Source organism: Camelus dromedarius, chromosome 17, assembly GCF_036321535.1.
Source record: "Camelus dromedarius isolate mCamDro1 chromosome 17, mCamDro1.pat, whole genome shotgun sequence".
In the NCBI taxonomy this organism is placed as follows: domain Eukaryota; kingdom Metazoa; phylum Chordata; class Mammalia; order Artiodactyla; family Camelidae; genus Camelus; species Camelus dromedarius.
The window spans coordinates 6,618,397-6,637,304 of record NC_087452.1 but is presented as its reverse complement, the minus strand read 5'-3'; the positions used below and the strand labels follow the sequence as shown (position 1 = coordinate 6,637,304).

Here is an 18,908-nt window from a genome sequence, read left to right as displayed (position 1 = left end):
GGAGTGAGCTGTGTATGGTCAAAGAGCCTGCAGATGCTTGAGCTCTCTTCTCGGACCCCTGTTTTCAGTCAACCCTAGAGACATAAACTTTGGTATTTTTATCAGTCAGACCAGGGTTGGGGGAAACAGACTGGGTTTGCCAAGGAGTAAAACGTGCTTTGTGGGCTCTTCTCTGGGGGGGAAAGCTGGTGCTAAGAGTGAGCTCCCAGAGCTCTGATGATGACCGTAAACAGGGCTGCTGCGTAAACCCATGTTGGCTTCTTTTTCAGAAAAAAAATTTGTTTTTCTCCCCAAGACCTTCCACTCTGCAGCCTCACACTCCATCAGCATGCCCCTTCTAAAACCCAACTTCTCCCCTTTCCCCTCTGTGTCCAAGGCCCTTCAGGATGGGGCTTCAACCAACCTTGCCTGCTTCATTTCCCAGCTGCTGCCCCTTCTCAAAGTATCTGAAGATGATCTAGAGTCCCGTTTCTCAAATGGAGTGGGAGTGTACCTCGGAGGTGCTTAAAATATGTGGGCAGAACGGGGGGAGAAGGGTTTTTGACACAAGGCAGACAAGAGGTTCAAGCCTCACCAGGCTCTTGTCACCTCCTGGGGCACTTTCCTGGCTGCAAATATCTTTCAGAACATTGCAAAAAGGATTCCTAAGTGAAACTGGGTGTGGGGTAACTTTTCACTAAATTAAATTAAAGAGTTTATTTTTTTAAAGGAGTTTATTCTAAAATACTAACATTCTAATACTCTATGATTAAAAGTTTATTTTAAAAAAATTCCCAAAAGGCTGCCTTTGATTTTGGTATCTTACAGTCAAGGTGCATTTACTTCAGCCCCTAGACTGGACTCCTGCCTTTATGCACAGAAATATCAGTCAAGAAGGACTCTGATGGCTAGTGACATCAGAGGAAGCCCCAGTCAACTTATTTTCATTATTTCCCTTGTTTTCTATGTCCTTGACCTGATTCCCAAACCTTCCATGGCTCCCTATTACCCAAGGAGTAAAGCTCTGGAATCCTTGCCAGGCGTTCAAGGTCTTCCCTTTCCTGTTTCATTTTACCCTTCCTGGCTCTTGCACCCTATACTGGCTGCAATGCCCTCCTGCAATGCCCTCCACACTGATCTGTGTGTACCCAGCCCTTCCCAGGACCCTTATGCCCACTCCTCCTGGAAGACTCTACTCACATCACCTCCCAGAGGTGTTCCATGCCATCAGTCCTTCTATTATAAACCATCTTGTTATTTTCAGAAGAAAGTTTTAAGTTCTCTGAGGACAAGAGACATATGGCTTCTTTCACTGTATCCCTCCTGTGTGCTTAGTGCCATGATGAGCCTGGACTGCAACTTCCAATAAAGATTTGTCAAGGAATGGATCAGCCCACCTGGGAAATACTTACTAATAGTAGATATCAAATCTTGAAACCTTTCCTTAGGAAAGAGTGGGTTTTCCAGTCCTCGGAAATACAGTTTGAGAACACCAGCAACTGAATTGATATCTCGTTCATTTTGATCATCCACGAGGGGGTCTTCACCTAAGAGGAAAGGGGAGATGATGATTCAGCTTGGTCAGGAGGCAGGGTAGATGCAGATGGCAGAAGATGGCCCACCCTGAGCCGGAGAAGCAGATGCGACAGCCTCCCCAGCAGAGCAAGTGCAGAGTTCCCCCTGCAGCCGATTTCGAAACTGTTCAAACCTATAGAAATGCTGCATAATTAAAATGATGAACATCCATCACCTTTCACTTACACTCATGTTGCCCTATTTGCTTTCTCTCTCTTTCTCTACTTAAATGTATTATTGCTCAACTGAGAGTATTTTGTAGACATTACAACACATCACTGCTAAATACTTCCCCTTATACTTCTCCTAAGCATAAAGATATTCCCCTACATAACCACACAGCATTACCACACCTAAGAAAATTAACAACAGTTCCACAGCACCGTCTCACAGACAGCCTACGTTCAAACACTCCCCATTGTCCTGTCTTTCATAGAGCTTTCCCAAAGCTAAAATCAAATCCATGTTCACACAATTCATTCAGTTGTTTCTTTAGTCTTTTGAATGTAAAATAGACCTCAACATGTTTTATCATTAGTTTTTCATAATACTAACTTTTTTGATGAGCCCAGGCCAAGTGCCTTGCAGAATGCCTCACAATCTAGATTTCTCTGACTGCTTCCTCATGATTAGAGTCCGGTTAAATATTCTGGGCGACAATACTACATGGGTGATGTTGTGAAGTCAGGCTATCCTGCTACTGGTGAATCTCAGTTGGATCACTAGGTTAAGGTGGTTACGATCTCTACACTGTAAAGGTGTACTTCCTCCTTTGTAATAATAAGTGTACAATACAAAATATTTTTGTAAAAAATAAGTGATCTATGTGCATGTCATTATGTGCAGTGTATTTTACCCGGTGCTTTGAGCATCCAATGATAATTTTTGTCCAAACCAGTTATTACCTTGGGTTTGCAACAAAATGGTGATTTTATGCCATTTTGCTGATCTACAAGCACTACAATGGTGATCTACAATTACTAGCTGGCATTATTCCGTAAAGAAGAGCTTTCTTCATGTTCCCTCTGCCCTCGTCCTTTTTTTTTTTTATGGACTTTAATTTTTTTTTAATTTATTGAAGTGTAGTTGGTTTACAATGATAGTTTCAGGTGTACAGCAAAGTGATTGAGTTAGACATATACATACATATATGTTTTTTCTTTTCAGATTCTTTTCCATTATATGTTATAAGAAACTGGATCCAGGCCCTGTGCTATACAGTAGGTCCTTGCTGTTTACCTATTTTATACATAGTAATGTGTGTCTGTTAATCCCAAACTCCTAATTTATCCCTCCCCGGCTTTTTCCCCGTTGGTAACCATAGTGTTTTCTATGTCTGTGAGGCTGTTTTTGGTTTGTAAATTGAATTTGTATTTTTTTTTTTTTAGATTTCATAGGCAAGTGAAATCATTGGATATTTGTCTTTCTCTGACTTACATCACTCAATATGATAATCTCTAGGTCCATCCATGTTGCTGCAAATGGCATTATTTTATTCTTTTTTATGGCTAAGTAATATATTTTATGGACTTTTAATGCAACGTGTTATAATCCACTACACCACTACCACTGGGATGCTCAGACTGTCCCCAGATCTGGCCATCCTTTTGATGTGACCTCCACGGAGCACTTCATTGATTTCTGGCATGAAAGACGCCCCTGATCACCATGCACCTTCCTTGACCCAGATCTGGAACCAAACATCTCCCCAAGGAGCTCTGCTTTGGGTAGGGAATGGTATTTAGAAACCAAGATCTAGGCTCTAGGTCTGCTTATGACTGCAGGAGTGTCATAAAGCACTTCCAGGCTCTTGCAGAGGAGAGAGAGAGACTCTGTATTTTTTTTTTCATGAGTTCACACTAGTATTTCCAATTCACGTTTAAGATGCAAGGTTTTCTTTACCCTCATTTATTTTATATTCGCATTTCATTTTTCTTACAGTGAAAATCTTGTTCGGAGTAATATTAGTAATTAATATTTTAATGTGTCTGCCTTATCCTACAGTATACATAAAATAGTTTCAGATTTTTAACACCAATACTACCGCTGACAATAAACCTGAGATTTTCCTGCAGGGCTTTTTTCCTTCTGTTCTTTAGGTCCCCAGAATGTAAGACCTAAAAAACAGAACCAAAGGTTCAAGACGTATGATCAGAGGACCGAAAGTAGATCACTGGTTGTCTAGGGCTGGGGGCTGGGGTGTAGAGGGCGTAGGGAATGACTACAAGTAGGTACAGGGTACTTTTTAGGGATGATGAAAAATTTCTGAAATGAGATTATGGTGATGATGCACAAATCTATAAATACACTAGAAACTACGAAAATGGACACTTTAAAAATGGATGAGCCTCATGGTATGGAACTCAAAAGAGCTGTCAAAAAATGTATGACCAGAGCCCATGTTCAAAAGTTACTCTCTGCGTGGCTGTCAGGCTGATGCATAGCTTATTTGCTCCTATTTAGAGTCAATTTTATTTTTTTAGAAATCCTTTTTTTTTTTTTAATTGCAATTTAGAAATACAAAGCATCCACCTGGTCCAAGAGTCAAAACCAGATAAAAAGCTGCTCACAGAGAAGCCCTTCTTTCCTTTCCCCCCACCCCCCACACCTCACAGTTCACTATTTTCATTTGTCTGTCCTGCTGTCTGTCTTTCTACAAAAATAAGCAAATATATGTGTACAATTTTTTTTATGTTCCCTCATTTCTTACACAAAAGGTAAGCAGCACACTATACTACTACGTAGACTTGTTCCTTCTCGTAACAGTAAATCCTAGAAATCCTTCATTGTCAGTCCATAAAGCTCTTCCTTGTGTGTGTGTGTGTGTGTTTTTTATGGCTGCAAAGTACTCTATGTTATGGATAAACCATAATTTAGTCAACCAGTCTCCAATGGATTGATATTCCCATCTTTTGCTGTTACAAATATTGCCACAACAAATAACCTTGTACATGTATTTTCTATTCGTGCGGGTGCGTCTCTGTGGTAGGTTCCTCAAAGTGGAATTGCCGGGTAAACACACAGATAGTTTCACCAGAAAAAGCCACATTCTCCTCCCCTGGGGCTGTACCCCTACCAGCAACACAGGAGAAGACTGTCTTTCCATAGTCCTGCCCATGGAATGCTGTCAGTCTTTACAATGTTTGCCAATTGCACAGGGGAAATGCTATCTCAGGAGAGCAGCTCTGTTCAATTTAATGGGGTTGAGTAGCCAGTTCCCCAGAAGGAGTTTCAGTGGGGACGTGAAAGGAAGCAGGCAGCAAGCTGACAGCTCCCTGAAGATACTGAGAGAGGTCTGCGCAATGAGTTTCTCTTCCTCCTCCTCTCAGAACGGCCCAGAGCAATCCAAGGCTAGCAAGCAATGAAGATGAGAACTGGAAATTCATACTGGGATCTCTTTACTCCACTCCCATGGGAAGAGAGTATGCTTTCCTGCCAGGGCTTCTGCTAGCCCCAACATACTTAGTGCAAATTAGAGAAAGGCATCCCCAGCCCTTTCCTTCCTGAACCAGGGCTTGCAGCTTCCAGTGCATGAGCTGAGTTCAGCTCCCTCCTGTCCTCGTGACCGAGCACCCTTGTTCAGTGCCCAGCCTGAACGACCATATGTGGCAGCCCAGGCACTGGTGTTCCACAGGTAATCTCTCAGATATTCTCATGGGAGGAGATGAGAATGCTTCCACTACAAGACTTTCTCATGGGGAAAGAAGAGAGAAAACATTAAAAAAAAAATTCTTGCCTATACTGATACAGCACTTCTCAAGTGGGAAGCACGCTGGTCTTTGTGATCTCTTCTTAATCCCGACAACAGCACCATGGGGAGGCATGGTTCCAGCACCATCACTCTGTCTTGCGAGAAAGCTGAGGCTCTAACAAATGAAACAACTTGCCACGTGGTCAAAAACAGACATCAGCAAGTCCCAGGTCTTGTAATTCCTGGGAGATACTCCTTCTTTGACCTGTGGTTTTCAATTCTATCTGACTGCCTGCCTGCCTTACCTGTCTATTATCTATCTATCTATCTATCTATCTATCTATCTATCTATCTATCATCTTCCTTTCCTCCCTTTCTGTATCCCTTCTTCCTTTACAGTAGAATTCTAACCTTTTTTTTCCTTTTTCAAGAAAAAAGTTCCCATGGATGCTCAATATATAGAACAAAGCTGTCTTAGTTGAATTTAGGGAGAGGTCCATTTCCCTTTCTACCCCAGTAGCAGCCCTTGGGGCCCCTCTGAAGGATGCTAAGAGATGGAAAACTCTGCACTATATTAAGCTGTTTCTCTCCTATACTACGCATTACTCTTGTGGTCTCATGACCCAGAAGCACGAGGATTTTCTTCCCTCCATATAAGCGCCCCATGTTAAGCGTGGTTAACATATTGACTCCTCTCTCTCTCTGTCTCTCTCTCTCACACACACACACACACACACCATTCATTTTTGCTCTTCCTCCTAGAAGGCACTCTGTCCTTAAAATGAGCCATCCAAATACTCCTTCTTCCCAGCCCAAGCCTTCGGCTCTCTGCAAGGCTAGACAATTTTGTCTCCAGAAATGCAAGGAATTCCAGAGCTCCAGATGAGCAGGATGGTGCATGTGACTGATGGTTTCCTCTGGGAGGAGAATTAGAGCTAAAATTCCAGGCAAATCAGTGAGAAAGCTGTGTTCCCACTCCGCTAGCTAGTGTCCTTGGGGGCGGTAGAATAGAATCATTACCAAACAGCTGTGCCCGCAGCCTGCTCTCAGCCAGGTCGCCTGCGCACTGCCCAAGGACGGAAGGCAGGGCTGTACTCAGTTAGAGTGAACACACAGCAAGTGCTTAGGCCTCCAGGAGCACGTGCTGCTGGGGCCTGCAGGTGGTCTCTCAAGGGCACTTCTCTGCCGCCATGATCCCCTGAGGCCCATCCTGAGACTCCACAACTTATCAACCCCTCCCAGTGTCTCCTGGTCACACCCCCACTTCCTGGGGAGGGAAATAAATCTCAGAAGGGCCAGGTCCAGAGTCTAGTATGTGTCAGACCCTCCACGCTGTGATCTCAGCCCCAAATCCAAACCTTATCTTGATCTGCCAGTGAAAGGGCCAGTGACTCCCTCTCCAGCCACCCTGCCACGCACGGAGAGACCACAGGCAGCTCGGTCATCTTTACATACAGAGAGAACAGGGGACTGACTTGTGGGGAAAAACAGGGAGGCAGGGGACTGGTCTAGGAGGCAACAGTGAACCACAGCACTCCCCACACACAGCCGCTGACTCCTGCCCTGTCGTGATGCTTTCTCCTTCATTTTGCCAGATAACAGGAAGATCTCAAAACTTGAATGGTGAGTTTAAGATTTACTGACAGCAAACTATAGTAATAAAAATAATCTTCCCAACTAAAACCCTGGTTGACCTGTGTCAGAAGAAAAAGAAAGTGGGTTTAGGGATAATAAGCCAAGAACGGACTTCCAACATGGAACTCTTCCTAAGCTTAACGAAGAGAGGTCTGCGCTCCTGTTCACAGCCTTATGCAAGGAATGGAGACAAGAGCTTCACCCAGAGAGAGAAAGAAGGGGGCCAAGGAGGAAAAGACTCAGGTCTCTTTGAACAAGTGGCAAAGGACAGGCACCCTGCAGGCATTAAGGGTTTCAATTTTTAAAAATAAAAGGAAGGAAGGAAAAACACAATGTACTGGTTTGGAGAGAAAGTTCAATCACAAGTTAGAGCACATGGGCTGGGAGGAGAGGGCGAGAAGAGAAAGACAGAGCAGGGCCCACGTTTGGGCCACCTGGCTGCCGGAGGCTCTGGAAGACAGGCCAGGCAGAGGGAAGTTAGTTTCAGGTTCGGGGGAGGACGGGCCCCTGAGGGTCAGCTGGGTCAGGAGCCCAAACCCAGGGCAGCTGGGTGGTGGATGTCAAGAAACAGAAAGCAATGAGTGAGAAATCTGGGTGCCCGCCAGCCCAGAGAAGCCAGAACAGATTTTTCTAAAAGAGACATCCCAGGAAGTATTCTTTTAGAATAAGCCTTGGAGGCTCAGGTGGAGCAAAAGGACAAGGCTGGCAAGAGGATGAGATTCATCCTGGAATGAGGATGAAGGGAGAGGAGCCAACTGCATACAAGTGAGGCAAAGAACAAAGCAGAGACGTTCTGGCAGCTGAGGTTAGGGTCAGGAGAACTCTGTGGTCCAAGACTTGTTAGGAGCAGAGAATTCTGGTTTGCCCATCAGTCCTGTTAGTCATTCAAGCAAGTGAGGGAAGGTGCTGATCTTAGAAATCACGATCAGGAAGGAAGAAAGCAGTGCTGTGGGGGCAGGGATTGGGCCTGGCTGAGTACTTACAAGGAAGAAAATACAAGGGCCTTCAGGGGCAGCCACCAGGCTGGGGGCGCCAGGCAGTGAGTGGACCCATGAGACTCCGGGAATTCTGTGTAATGGGATGAGCCCAGGAGGATGGAACCAGCAAAAGGTCCGGACCACGGCTCTGTTCATTTACAGTGAAGAGTTGGAGGAAATAAAGCCCTGGCTGGGCTGTCCGGTGTTGCCCAGAGGAGCTCAGGCAAATGATGAATGACATTCTTTGCAGATGCTGTTCCCTTGGTCTGGAATGCTCTTTCCCTGCTTCCCTTGACTTTTACTCTTCAAGCCTCAGCTGAGGCGTTTCCTCTTCCAGGAAGCCTTCCCAGGCTTTGCTCTTCTTGTTCCTCCCAAGTGGGGCTGGGGCTTCCATGCTCCCCAGTGCTTACTCCATCCTTGCACTGAGCACGCAGTCTGTTTACTAAACTGGCTCCCCCCAGCAGTGATCTTTTGTTCCTATCATATTTCCCAGCCCCAGTCCATTACCTGGTGCCGTGCAGGGCTCAACACAGGCTTGGGGAATGGATGAACAGATGTACGTGGACGAGGAACGGGGGCAGGGGAATTCTGGGGCTCTCGGATTCTACGTGCCCGACATGCTGGAGTGGACTCCAAAACTAAGCTCCCTAGGACCACAGGAGGCCACTGAGAGCCACATCCAGCCAAATCCTGCTCTCACACCCAGTTCCAAGCCAGAGGGCCAAGGGCTGCAAAGCTCCGTACTGGGGCTACAGTGGTGACCGTCTGGGGTCAATTGAATGCACCCTCCACCCTACAGTTAATCTTAGGATGGAACTAGGAGCCCAGGGAGAGGGTGAGTCTGCTCGGGAGGCAGCCCCTCCAGGGAAAGGCCAGTAACAAGTAGGAGAATTCTAGTTAAGTAGGGATCTTGAGACCAAGGGAGGCAAAACCAAACAAAGCACATTTTGGTGGTCACTTCATTTCTGATAAGCTTTTTTATGTTTGGCTAATCAAAGTGGGAACTAAGGAACCTCACTGAGGGCAGGGGGAGTATATGGGCTCCTCCTCCCAATGTGTAGCTTTGCAATAACACCGCATGAAAAGGTAAGTATTAGGCAATTCTAAGCCACTCCACGTTATCTATTTTCTTCCAACTTTCCTAAAACACAGAAGCCTTTATAGACTCGCGTAATTATTCCAAGGCCCTCTTTCCCCCAACCACTGCAGAGCCCATGAGAGAAAGTCACCCCTGCGTGCTGGTAAATGCTCTTTGGAGGGAAAAAAGAAAAATCAAAGATCTCGGTGTTTGCCAATTTTTATGGTGTAAATACTCCCACCCTGGCTGATTTCGAGCCACCAAGGTGAAACCTCTGACTGTGAAGTTGGGAAGAGATGTTGCTACAAGCCGCCCCAGCACTGCTGGCTCCAAGACGTGCGTTAACACCCACCCTGTCCTCCTGTGGACAGAAGCTGGAGAAGCTCGCTCTGCACTTACCTCTCTCGAAGGAATTTTTGATGTCATTGACTTCAACCTGAGATCCTGGCACTCTGAAGATCCCTTGCTGCTGGAGTCCTAAAAGAAATAAACAATCAACAACAACAAAAAAAGACAGAGAACATGCATTGAGCTCATCAGACCACCAGGAACATCCCTGACTCTCTCCACTGCTGGTCTCTTTCTCCCACCATCCTTTGCAACAGTGTCATTCCCGATGACTGTCTCCTGGCAGAGGCCCCAAGGAGCCTTTGCGATGGATTCCAGCTGGCCAGAATGCCCAGACCCATCCTGCTTCACATGTCTAGGATCTCCTGTTTGGGTGATGCTATCAGCACTGGACCAGTGAATAACTTCTACTTTAACCCACAGGTCAGCTCAGTCAAACAACTGGGTGGTAAATTCTGCCTACCAAGTTCACCTACTGCACGGGTGTCGAGTACCTTGGCCTGGGTTTACAAATGCCCTGAGTTTAACAGCCACAGAGATTTTGAACAAGAATAATTAATGCCACTTCCTCAACCATGCCCTCCCTACCCACCCCATCACAGGCATCTTCTTCCTTCAAGAAAAGCTAGAGTCGAGAGTGCATGCTGGCTTGGGATCAAGCACTCTGGGGGGAGATCAGCTTATTAAAGAAAGCAATCTCATTTCTGATGTGTTTCTGGGAGGCCGTAACAAAGAGGAGGCCCTGACACCTGACACAGCAGTGACGACAAAACAGCGACCTACAGAACTGAAGGAATCAGAGAGCCTCCCTCATCTGAAATGGGAATTAATGGGGGAGACTGGGATCTTTCCTCTGAGATTCAGTTTTTCTACAGAAAACAACCCTTACCATTATAATTTAGGAAAGCCTTTACCCTTAAAGGCAGGCTCTAGTCAAAGTTTGGTTTGTACACAGCATGTGCTCAGTAAACGTTGCTCATTTCTCTCATTAACCAACCCTGAATCTCTACCGTCTGTGTCTTTTATCCCAGCCTCCTGGCTCATTCCTGTCCAGTCGCGTTGGCCTTCCTGCCCGTGTTAGGCCTTTGAAAGTGTCATTCTCTCCGCCTGGGCTCATGGCCATCACCCCACGGAGATGCCTTCACTGCCTTAGCCAAAGCAGCCCTGCCCCCTCCAGCCACTCTCTATCCCCATTTAATGAGTTTCTTGGCATTATCACTATCTGAAATATTATTTCTCTGCTTGCTTACTTCTTTGCCCTTCTAATTGGTCACATAAGCTATCTAGGACCAGCATCCTACCTGTCTTGCTCATGGCTATACTCCCATTGTCAAAACCAGTGCCTGCTATGAGCTCCAGAAATATACTTTGGAGGAACAAATAAATGAATAGTGCTGGGGACACCATGGATGGAGCAAACCCCAGACACTGCATTTTCCCCATGGAGCTCACAACAGTCCAGCAGGACTAAGTGACTGGTCAGCCAGCGACATTCAGCACTCAAAGGGCCGATCTCTGCGGTGGGGTGGGAGCTAGGAAGGAACGAATCCGGTTCTCCCACATGCTGTTCCAGCTCCTCAGTCTTCCTAGTTCCTGGGTCTCCTCAGCACCACCTTCAGCCCTGCCGACACACGAGGCCCGACAGTAACACTCAGAACAGCAGCTGTTCCACGGGGCGAGTTCCCTCTCGGAAGCAGAGCAGCAACAGGAAAATCTTCCAAGATGAATCTGAATCTCATTTCTTAGGAGTACAGCCTGGCTGGCACCTGTTCTGAAAACACCACCCTGAGATCACGCTTACCGTACAAATTGATGTATCGGATGCAGCTCTCGACGACAAGCGGGATCGCTTGTCCTGAATCCTTGAGGAAAAAAAGTCATGAGTTGTATTGGGCTTGGCAACCACCACAGGAAAAAGACACTGCAAACTCGGTTATAAACTCAAGCCAGAATATTAGTACTGTCAGATTAGTAGGAAAACAAGCAAGGAACTGCTAATCTCAGTCTCCACCAATAGGTAAAGTAGAAAGTCTTCCGTTACTGCAGAAAAGGCATAGCTATGATAGTTTTAAAGAAATGCTCTGTCTTCCTACTCAGCTGGGGAGGAATCAGGGCTCAGAGGCCCGACAGGTACATCTGGGGAGGGGAGGGGGCCCACCGCGTGGAGGGGGCTGTAGGTCCTGATGCCAGAAAGAAGAACACACTATGGGGGAAGCAAGGCTGGCCCCAGAGGGCCTTCCAAGCTCTGCAGAGGGAAGACCATTTCTAAACTTAAAACTTAAAAACTCTCTTTAAAGGGAGCCACATTAAATTGCTAGCCTCCTGAGAAGGTGGGGAAGCAATGAGGCATACACAGTATGCTCTTGTAAAGGGACAGAGAAAAAAACCACGACTTTGGATACTTCAGCGCTCCTCCACACCCTACCCTGATGAACTACAGTCACAGAGAGGACAACAAAGTGGACTGTTTGCCAACAGGCAAGGTGGGCCCAGTGCTAGAAGTCAGGATTAAAAATAGGTTCCATCCAGTTGGATGGGGCTAACGGACCTTTCTAGTAAATACCTGGTTCCTGGTTCGAGCATTTCTTCTTCCTCTGATAACAAAAAATAAACAGGCAGCAGAGCAGGAGAAAAAGAAAAGATTATGCAGGAGTAAGATCAGTTAGAGTAAGCAGATCTTTCAGAGTCCGGGAAGGCCGAAATGCAGTGGCAGCCAGCAAAGGTCCGGGGGACGGCGTCCCTGCCGGTGGGGGGCGCCCTTCGGACACCACGGGGCAAAGGGGTCTCTTTCAGTCCTTGTCAAGTGCAGGAATGGTGTGTGCTGAACCCTTCCTCACCCCATGTCTAGCTTCTCCTCAACACAGGGGCTGTTTATTCACCAGCAGGCAAGAGCCCACCTAAGACCCCTTAAGGTTCGCCCAGCAGCCCACAGAAGGGAGGGACACACGCCCTCACATGTCTAGGGTAACGCAGTCCCCGCAAGTCAGCTCTGGAAACCTCGCTCTTAGTTCTGAGTGAACCAAGATCGTGTTTACCAGGTGCCCTCTGGAGAGTACGCAACGGGATCCACCTGGTTCCAAACTCCACGCAGCCTCCCCTGCTTTCCTACCACATACCTGGGGTAGCTTTTCCTAAGTATCCACTTGGCTTCGCTCTCCCTCTACAGGGTGCCCTCGCCCTGGCACTGAAAAAGCCTCAGGGAACCTAGAAGCTGACCAAGGCCTGGAGGAGGGAGGGCAGTGGAGTCAGATTGCCTTCGCGATCTTACAGGCAGAACCGGAGCTTCTGTTTTCCCGGGAGTCGCCCATTTTCAGGGGCGCACTCGCTGCCTCTTCCTTCTTCCTGGACGTGCAGCGGGTCAGGCTCTGGGGCGCTGCTGTGTCTCACCCCCTGGAGGAGGCCGCCCGACTGAGAAACCCAGGATGTGCCTCTTTTTTCAGCTGGTGTCATCTGTCCAGCCCCTGGCACCTCGACAACCGGAATTAGCCTAAGCCTACCCGCAGCCTAGGACGGCCGTGCCAGATGGTCAGACGGGGCTCCACGCGCACTCCTGGGGACGCTCACTGATAGCCAGCACTTCCACAGGGCTTGCTGTGCACCAGGCAGTGCTCGGGAAACACGGCGGGCGCTAGCTCATCCAATCCTCCTCACACGCTCATGAGGTGGGTAATGAACATTCTCATTTCACAGAAACAGGGCGAGGACTCCCCCCGCCCACACACACACACCTGCCTCCCCACCCACGAGGGAGGCCTGCTGGGCTTCAAAATTTATAATGATAAATTGACTGGGTTTCCTTCTGTTTGAGAGGGGAAAAAAGTTAAGGATTTTGTAAATCCATTCAGGTAGGGTCCTAGAAATTTATAAAAGTAACTCCAACAACATTTATCCATCATCCTTAACTTGGAGATGCATCCTTGTTCCCCTAAACCCTCAGAATCATGGAGTCTCAGTGATGTTATTTTATTGAAAAGCCTTTTGGAGGTCTGGCATTTCAAAGCTGGGGACGCAGCTCTGGAAGAATCCTCTTCTGGACAGTATGGGAGTCATAAGGGAAAATTAAATCCCGTTCACAGAGGTTGGAGGACTTGATATATTATACTGCCTTTCATTCTGAGAGTTAACAGTCCTTGAGAATGGGACCAGCGCTGCAGGTGACTTGTCTCCACGCTGTGAGCGCACAGTAGGTGCACAGAAGAGTTTGTTGAACTGCACTGATGATATGTGGTATAAGCACTCGGGACTACAAAGAAATGCAGTCGGATAACACACGTACTTTTTCTTCCTGTCAAACAGTCCCCTGGGAAGGCTGCGCTCTTACTCCAGCAATGTGTGGCTGCTCAGCGCTCTGGGGCGTCCCTCTTGGGGGCCTCTTTTCAGAGCCAGTCCCCTGGTTCCCACTGGAGCCCGTGCCTCCTGCCAGTTTGTGCCCCCGGTGGCTGCAAAGCTGGGCTCTAATTGGTGCTTTTCACTCCAAAGGCCGGGGCGTCCACGCTAATACAGAGTTTTGGCCCTGCTGCAGGCTCTCGGGAAGGCTAACCAGCTGCAGCAGTGGCGACGTATTTAGAGCAAGAATGTGGCTTCCCGAGGTGACCACCTGCAAGGGGCAAACGCTCACGTGGTTGGTGTGTTTGTCAGGGCAAGAAAGCCAGGTTACTTGATGGCCACACACTTTACGTAGGAGCTCTCCCTTCGGAGACTCTTTCACTAAACAGAACACCTGACTTTCAAGTCTTGTCAGGTAAGACCTCCTTCCAAGCGTCCTGACCGATCAATCATCCATTTCCAAAGAGCTGAGGAAACTCCAAAAGGAGTCCCCTCTCTGGTGAGGCCTCATTCACTCCGCTCCTCCTGTCGCGGGCTCCTCCGTCCTGCTCCCTTGGCTGTGTACCCTCTTTTCCTTTGCCGCCTGCTCACAGCTCTTCCTGCTCTGGGCTCTCACAGAACTTATTTCCGAGGGGCTGTCACTCAGGGCTCATCCTGGGGCATCTGACACATTCAGCTTTCTGTGTTGAAAACCTCCTGAGCCACACGTGAAGCTCCTTGAGGGCAGAGAGAATCTGCTTCAGTCCCCTGTCAGCTCTGGGGTGTGGCTTTTTCAAAAAGAAGGTCTTGACAGAGCCAGCAAGGAGGGAGGACGAAGAAAGGACGCGTGACACAGCCCCCTCCTCCCATGAGCTACTGGATGGCAAACTGCTCTCTCGGGGTCACCCCCAAACAGTGCCTCTTCCCCGATGCACCCAGCGGCTCCCCACCTTTTGGGGTCCTCCATGCCTTCCTCTCTGAGGTCTCCTAACGCAGCCGCTGCTGATTCCTGCCCCTGGCTGTCCCAACTTGCGCCCCACTGTTCCACTTTCCCTCTCCCCCACCATCCCTTCCCCAGAACTCAGCCCACAGGCAGAGACGGTCCTGGGCCCTGGCTGGTCTGCCTACCTCCTCCGACACCTGAGGCTGGCCCTCCCTGTCCTGCAAGTACTGTGAGCACCCTGCCTGAGGAGGGAGGATAGAGGGCTGGAGCAGGGGCAGCCTCCACCACCCCAAAAGTGTTAACTAAGCCTGGAAGCCTTGACTTCTCTACTTACTGATATGAGTCTTACTTCCTGCAGAAACCGTCTTCGTTAGATGGTGGTGGGCTCTCCAGTAACTGGGAGGGACCCTGCCCCTGTTCCCCTAAGTCATGTTAAGAATGCATCCCGCCTTCCTTAACTTTGTGCCCCACCTGCTGCCCTTGTCAACTCCACCAGCATCTTAACTTGCTCCGAGCCATTCTATCCAGCATGGCGGGATTCTGCACCCTTTGCAGCCAAGAAGCAAGAAAAGAAAGACTCACTGAGGTGAAAAGCCTTGTTTTGTTTAAGTTGTAAAGGGTTAACCTGGAATTTGAAAGGGACTACCTCAGCTCTTCTCCCTTCTGCCAAACTGCCTCACAACAAGCACAACTAGGTGGGAGGGTTGTCCCTCATTCAAATTGTACGTGTTTCCTTTGCTTGTATATTCTCAGCAGTACCCGTGGGGGTTTTCTTTGCGTCGCTTCCAGCCAGTCCCCTCTCGGGAGCCGTGAGTGTGACTCGAGGTAAGGGCGTCTCGCTAACTGTCCCTTGGGCTGGTTGGACTGCAGTTCCTGAAGCAGCGCAGTGTGGCTGGCAGGGACCACTGTGCCAGCAGGGGTTCAGCGCCACCCAGACTTCCCTGGCTTCCAGCACGATCGCATCTCACCCCCAGGGCTGGGAATCAAGGGAATGCACTTAGGAGCAACTGGTCAGAGACAGAAGCAGCTCTAATGAGAAGCCCTCACTGAAGCTACAAGCAGTTGCTGTGAGGACCAGCTCGCCTCAGGCCTGGCTGAGAGCACAGATTCAAAGTTCCAGTCTGTCTGGTTGGTCATCAGTCAGTCGGTCTGTCGGGGTAGGGCTGTTGGCCAGGGGAGAGGTGGAGAGAGGCTGCCATTACATTGGGCACATTCTCGGACTCTGGTTCCCCAGCAAGTACCTTAATGAACGCTTCCATACAGCCGTTAAATAGTTTATGGCTACACACTGAGAGAGGCCTAGGTCTCCTCATTTTCTGTGGTTTAGGGGGAAGACAGGGGGGCCTAGGGGAAAACGGAACAAAAGAAATCAAGAAAGCAACCAAGGTAAACATATAACTGGGAAAGACGCTCTTATAACCCATGACTGGAGAACACAAAATGCAAACGGCAGGCCTGAACCCCCAGCGCATTGGTGTCCAATGCTCCATCTGAAGGCCTCTGGATGTTTAAGGGGGTCTTAATTCACCCACAGTGTCAGGCAGGAGCAAGGCTCACGTAATACAAATGCATTCTAAGTCATGGAGCGGGGGAACAGCACGCGTCCCGGAAACCACTGAAACTCCAATCAGAGACTGTCATCCTGCAAAGCTGACCAGATGGAGGGGGAGTCAGGGGGAGAGATGTGATCTGTAGCCCAAGAAAGCAAGAGACTTTCAAAGATGATTGGAAGGGTTAATTTTCATTATTTTGGCTTAAATTCATCACCAAGTCTCAACTCCCAATGTATGAGGGCATTGATCTTCCCAGTGCCTCCTGGCATTTCGAATATACTCGACTCATCTTTATTCCATTGATCTAAGAGCCAGGCAATTAGTGTTCTCATTCTAGAGATGAGGAAACTAATGCCAGGTGGGAGGGGTCCCCGGGTGACCCAGATAATGATTATCTCCTGTCTTTTAGTCAAGTACACTTTCAATTAAAGTGCTTTCAAATCCGTTATTACACTTAACGTCTGCTCAACCCTTACGTATGGCCCCATTTTACAGAGGCCTAAACTGAGGCCTAGAGAGGGGAAATGGTAGAGCCAGGCCCCAAACCCAGGCCTCTTTGTCTCCAAGTCAAAGATTTTTCCCAGCGGGCCAGTCACAGAGCCTGACACTTTTTCATTTCTAGCCAAAGACTCACCCATCCCATTAACCCTTGCCAGCAGAGGACCCATGGGGCCAGGTTGAAAGTGTCTTGCTTGACTTTACGATCTCCATTCCCTGTGCTCCACTCTCGGCCACAGGGAGGGGCGACCAAACCACAGTTCACCAGCAACAGTGAAACAGCCACACACACTGGACCAGTCTCCAGAGTTGCTCACATGCATATACCTGTGCTGGCTTATTTGCTCATCTTTCACCACCCAAGGCGGCCTGACTCAATGCTGCCAGCCTTCCAGGGCAAAGGGCTTTCTGAGGTTAGAAGGAGGGCCCCTAACCCAGAGAGGCAGTTCATTTTCAAATGGCTTAGTTCACAATTTGAGAAGGACCAACTGGGGACCCAGTCTGGCACAGATAATGTCTGTGCATGATAAACACAGAGCTGGGGCCCCAAGTCTTGACTGATTTCTGTGAACAGGCAAGAAATCTTATGCGTTGTGGAGCCAGTCGAGGTGCTGAGACCCACACTGCCTCTGCTCACTGGCCTTGCTGTGTCTGTCCCCTTCAGCAGCCCCGCCATCTGGGGAACTCTGAGCGACTTCTCCTAGTTGTCTGAATACTGAGCAAATGCTGCAGGCTCCAGGACATGCATGGGCAAAGACACAGTGGAATCCAAATATCATGCCACCCAAACACTGGAACCAAAATAACAGCACAGACCAAAAATTTCAAAAGGAAACACCAGGCAAGATTATTTTGAGCCCATCTTGGATCTATGTCAATTTGGTTAGCTAAGTCCATGTCATTTCTTTTTCACAAGTTACTTATTTTGGGGGGAGGTGGTTCTGTGGGAGTGATATTTCTTACAATGGATCTGCTTTTGAATTTCCAAATGGCAAAAGGGAGTGAGTGCCAAAAGTGTGACACAGGGCCATGGGTTTTACATATAATAACTGGAGGAGAGCGGCTTCGCCACCTTGCTTCCACAGTGTTTTGGGTTTGTTTTTGAAGGTTCTCACACTGCATGATACCCTCACAACAACCCTGTGAGGTAGGCAGGAACTGTTAAACCTACTTTAAACATAAGGCAAATGAGCCCATGAGACGTTAAGAAACTTGCCCAAGGTCATGGGACTAGAATTCAGCTCTTCCTACTCCAGGTTCCAGGGTGAGTATAGAAATTGGGAAATTGATTTTCTCACAGAACAGCCATCAGTAACATTGAATAATCTATTAAACTCTCATGGCCAGCAAGAATAGAGACTTTTAATGCAGGCGTTGCACACTCAATACCAAAAAATCTAGGATGCCTTTAAAATTTTACTTCTTCAGGTAAGTCCTAAGGATTTTTTTAAGTTTACAAAATGGAATAAAGGGGAAATAGGATACTTTTTTCCCATTTCCAGAAAGCAAAGGACTGTTGGAATCACACGTGGATTTCTTTCTTTGTGTGGTGCTCTGTACACGGGGAAGAATCTCTGACAAGGAGACGTAGCTATCCCAACTTTGCATGACACCAAATCGATACCGACTTACTGAAGTGCTGGGTGGGGCACAAAGTGGGGAGCGGGGGGGCAGCTCAGCCAAGGAAAGTGGGGCAGCCTAAGCCTTCCATCTCTTCTGCTGCTCAGTTGCAGAGCAAAAAGGAAAGAGAGAGAGAGAGGCAGGGAAAACAGGAACCGAGAAAGCCACGGAGAGGAAGAAAGAGAAACCAGAGACCAATGCCCCCTTTCTGCCTTTCAACCAAGATGAAAATTAACACACATTAGCGACACAGGAATGGGCCTCAAAATTATTCTGTGACCAAAAGGATGGTGATTAAAAATTTTCCCTAGACAACCCAACAGATGTGGGCGTCAACATCCAAAATAGTGCCAACATTGTAGTTCAGTGGTGGTCAGGCTCTTGGAGGCTGTGTGTGGATGTGCACGGGGTTGCAGCTGTTTGGACAAAAAAAATCTCAAGTGATATCACTACTGATCCAGTCTTGGGGCCAGTCAACCTAGGTTAGGAGAGCCAGCCAGCGGTCTGAATAACCATAATCAAACCTCACGTTTGCGTCTGGCTTTGGCATTTACCGCACGCCTTTCACGTGTGTATTGCATCTGGTCAGCCTAATCACAGGGTTATTCTGAATTCAGGCTATTCTAAGATAAGGTTCTTACGTGTGAGAAAAGGAAATATAATGTGATGCAGCCCATGTGCAAAATTGGTCCATCTACACAAGGCC

The 18,908-nt window shown here is 48.1% G+C and overlaps 1 protein-coding gene across 5 annotated transcripts in view; it reads right to left on the bottom strand.

Annotated features, from left to right (window-relative positions):
* Positions 1–18,908, bottom strand: part of SRGAP3 (SLIT-ROBO Rho GTPase activating protein 3) — a 220,639-nt gene that overhangs the window by 24,744 nt on the left and 176,987 nt on the right. For 2 of the 5 annotated variants that reach the window (XM_064496289.1, XM_064496290.1), the window contains exons 12-16: positions 18,215–18,301; positions 11,847–11,877; positions 11,085–11,145; positions 9,335–9,412; positions 1,392–1,526 (exon numbers count right to left, since the gene is read on the bottom strand). In XM_064496289.1, the coding sequence (XP_064352359.1) occupies positions 1,392–1,526; positions 9,335–9,412; positions 11,085–11,145; positions 11,847–11,877; positions 18,215–18,301 (392 nt within the window). Of the gene's footprint in view, positions 1–1,391; positions 1,527–9,334; positions 9,413–11,084; positions 11,146–11,846; positions 11,878–15,772; positions 15,876–18,214; positions 18,302–18,908 lie in introns of all 5 variants that reach the window. The other 3 variants (XM_031470812.2, XM_031470813.2, XR_010384781.1) reach the window with 3 other exon arrangements.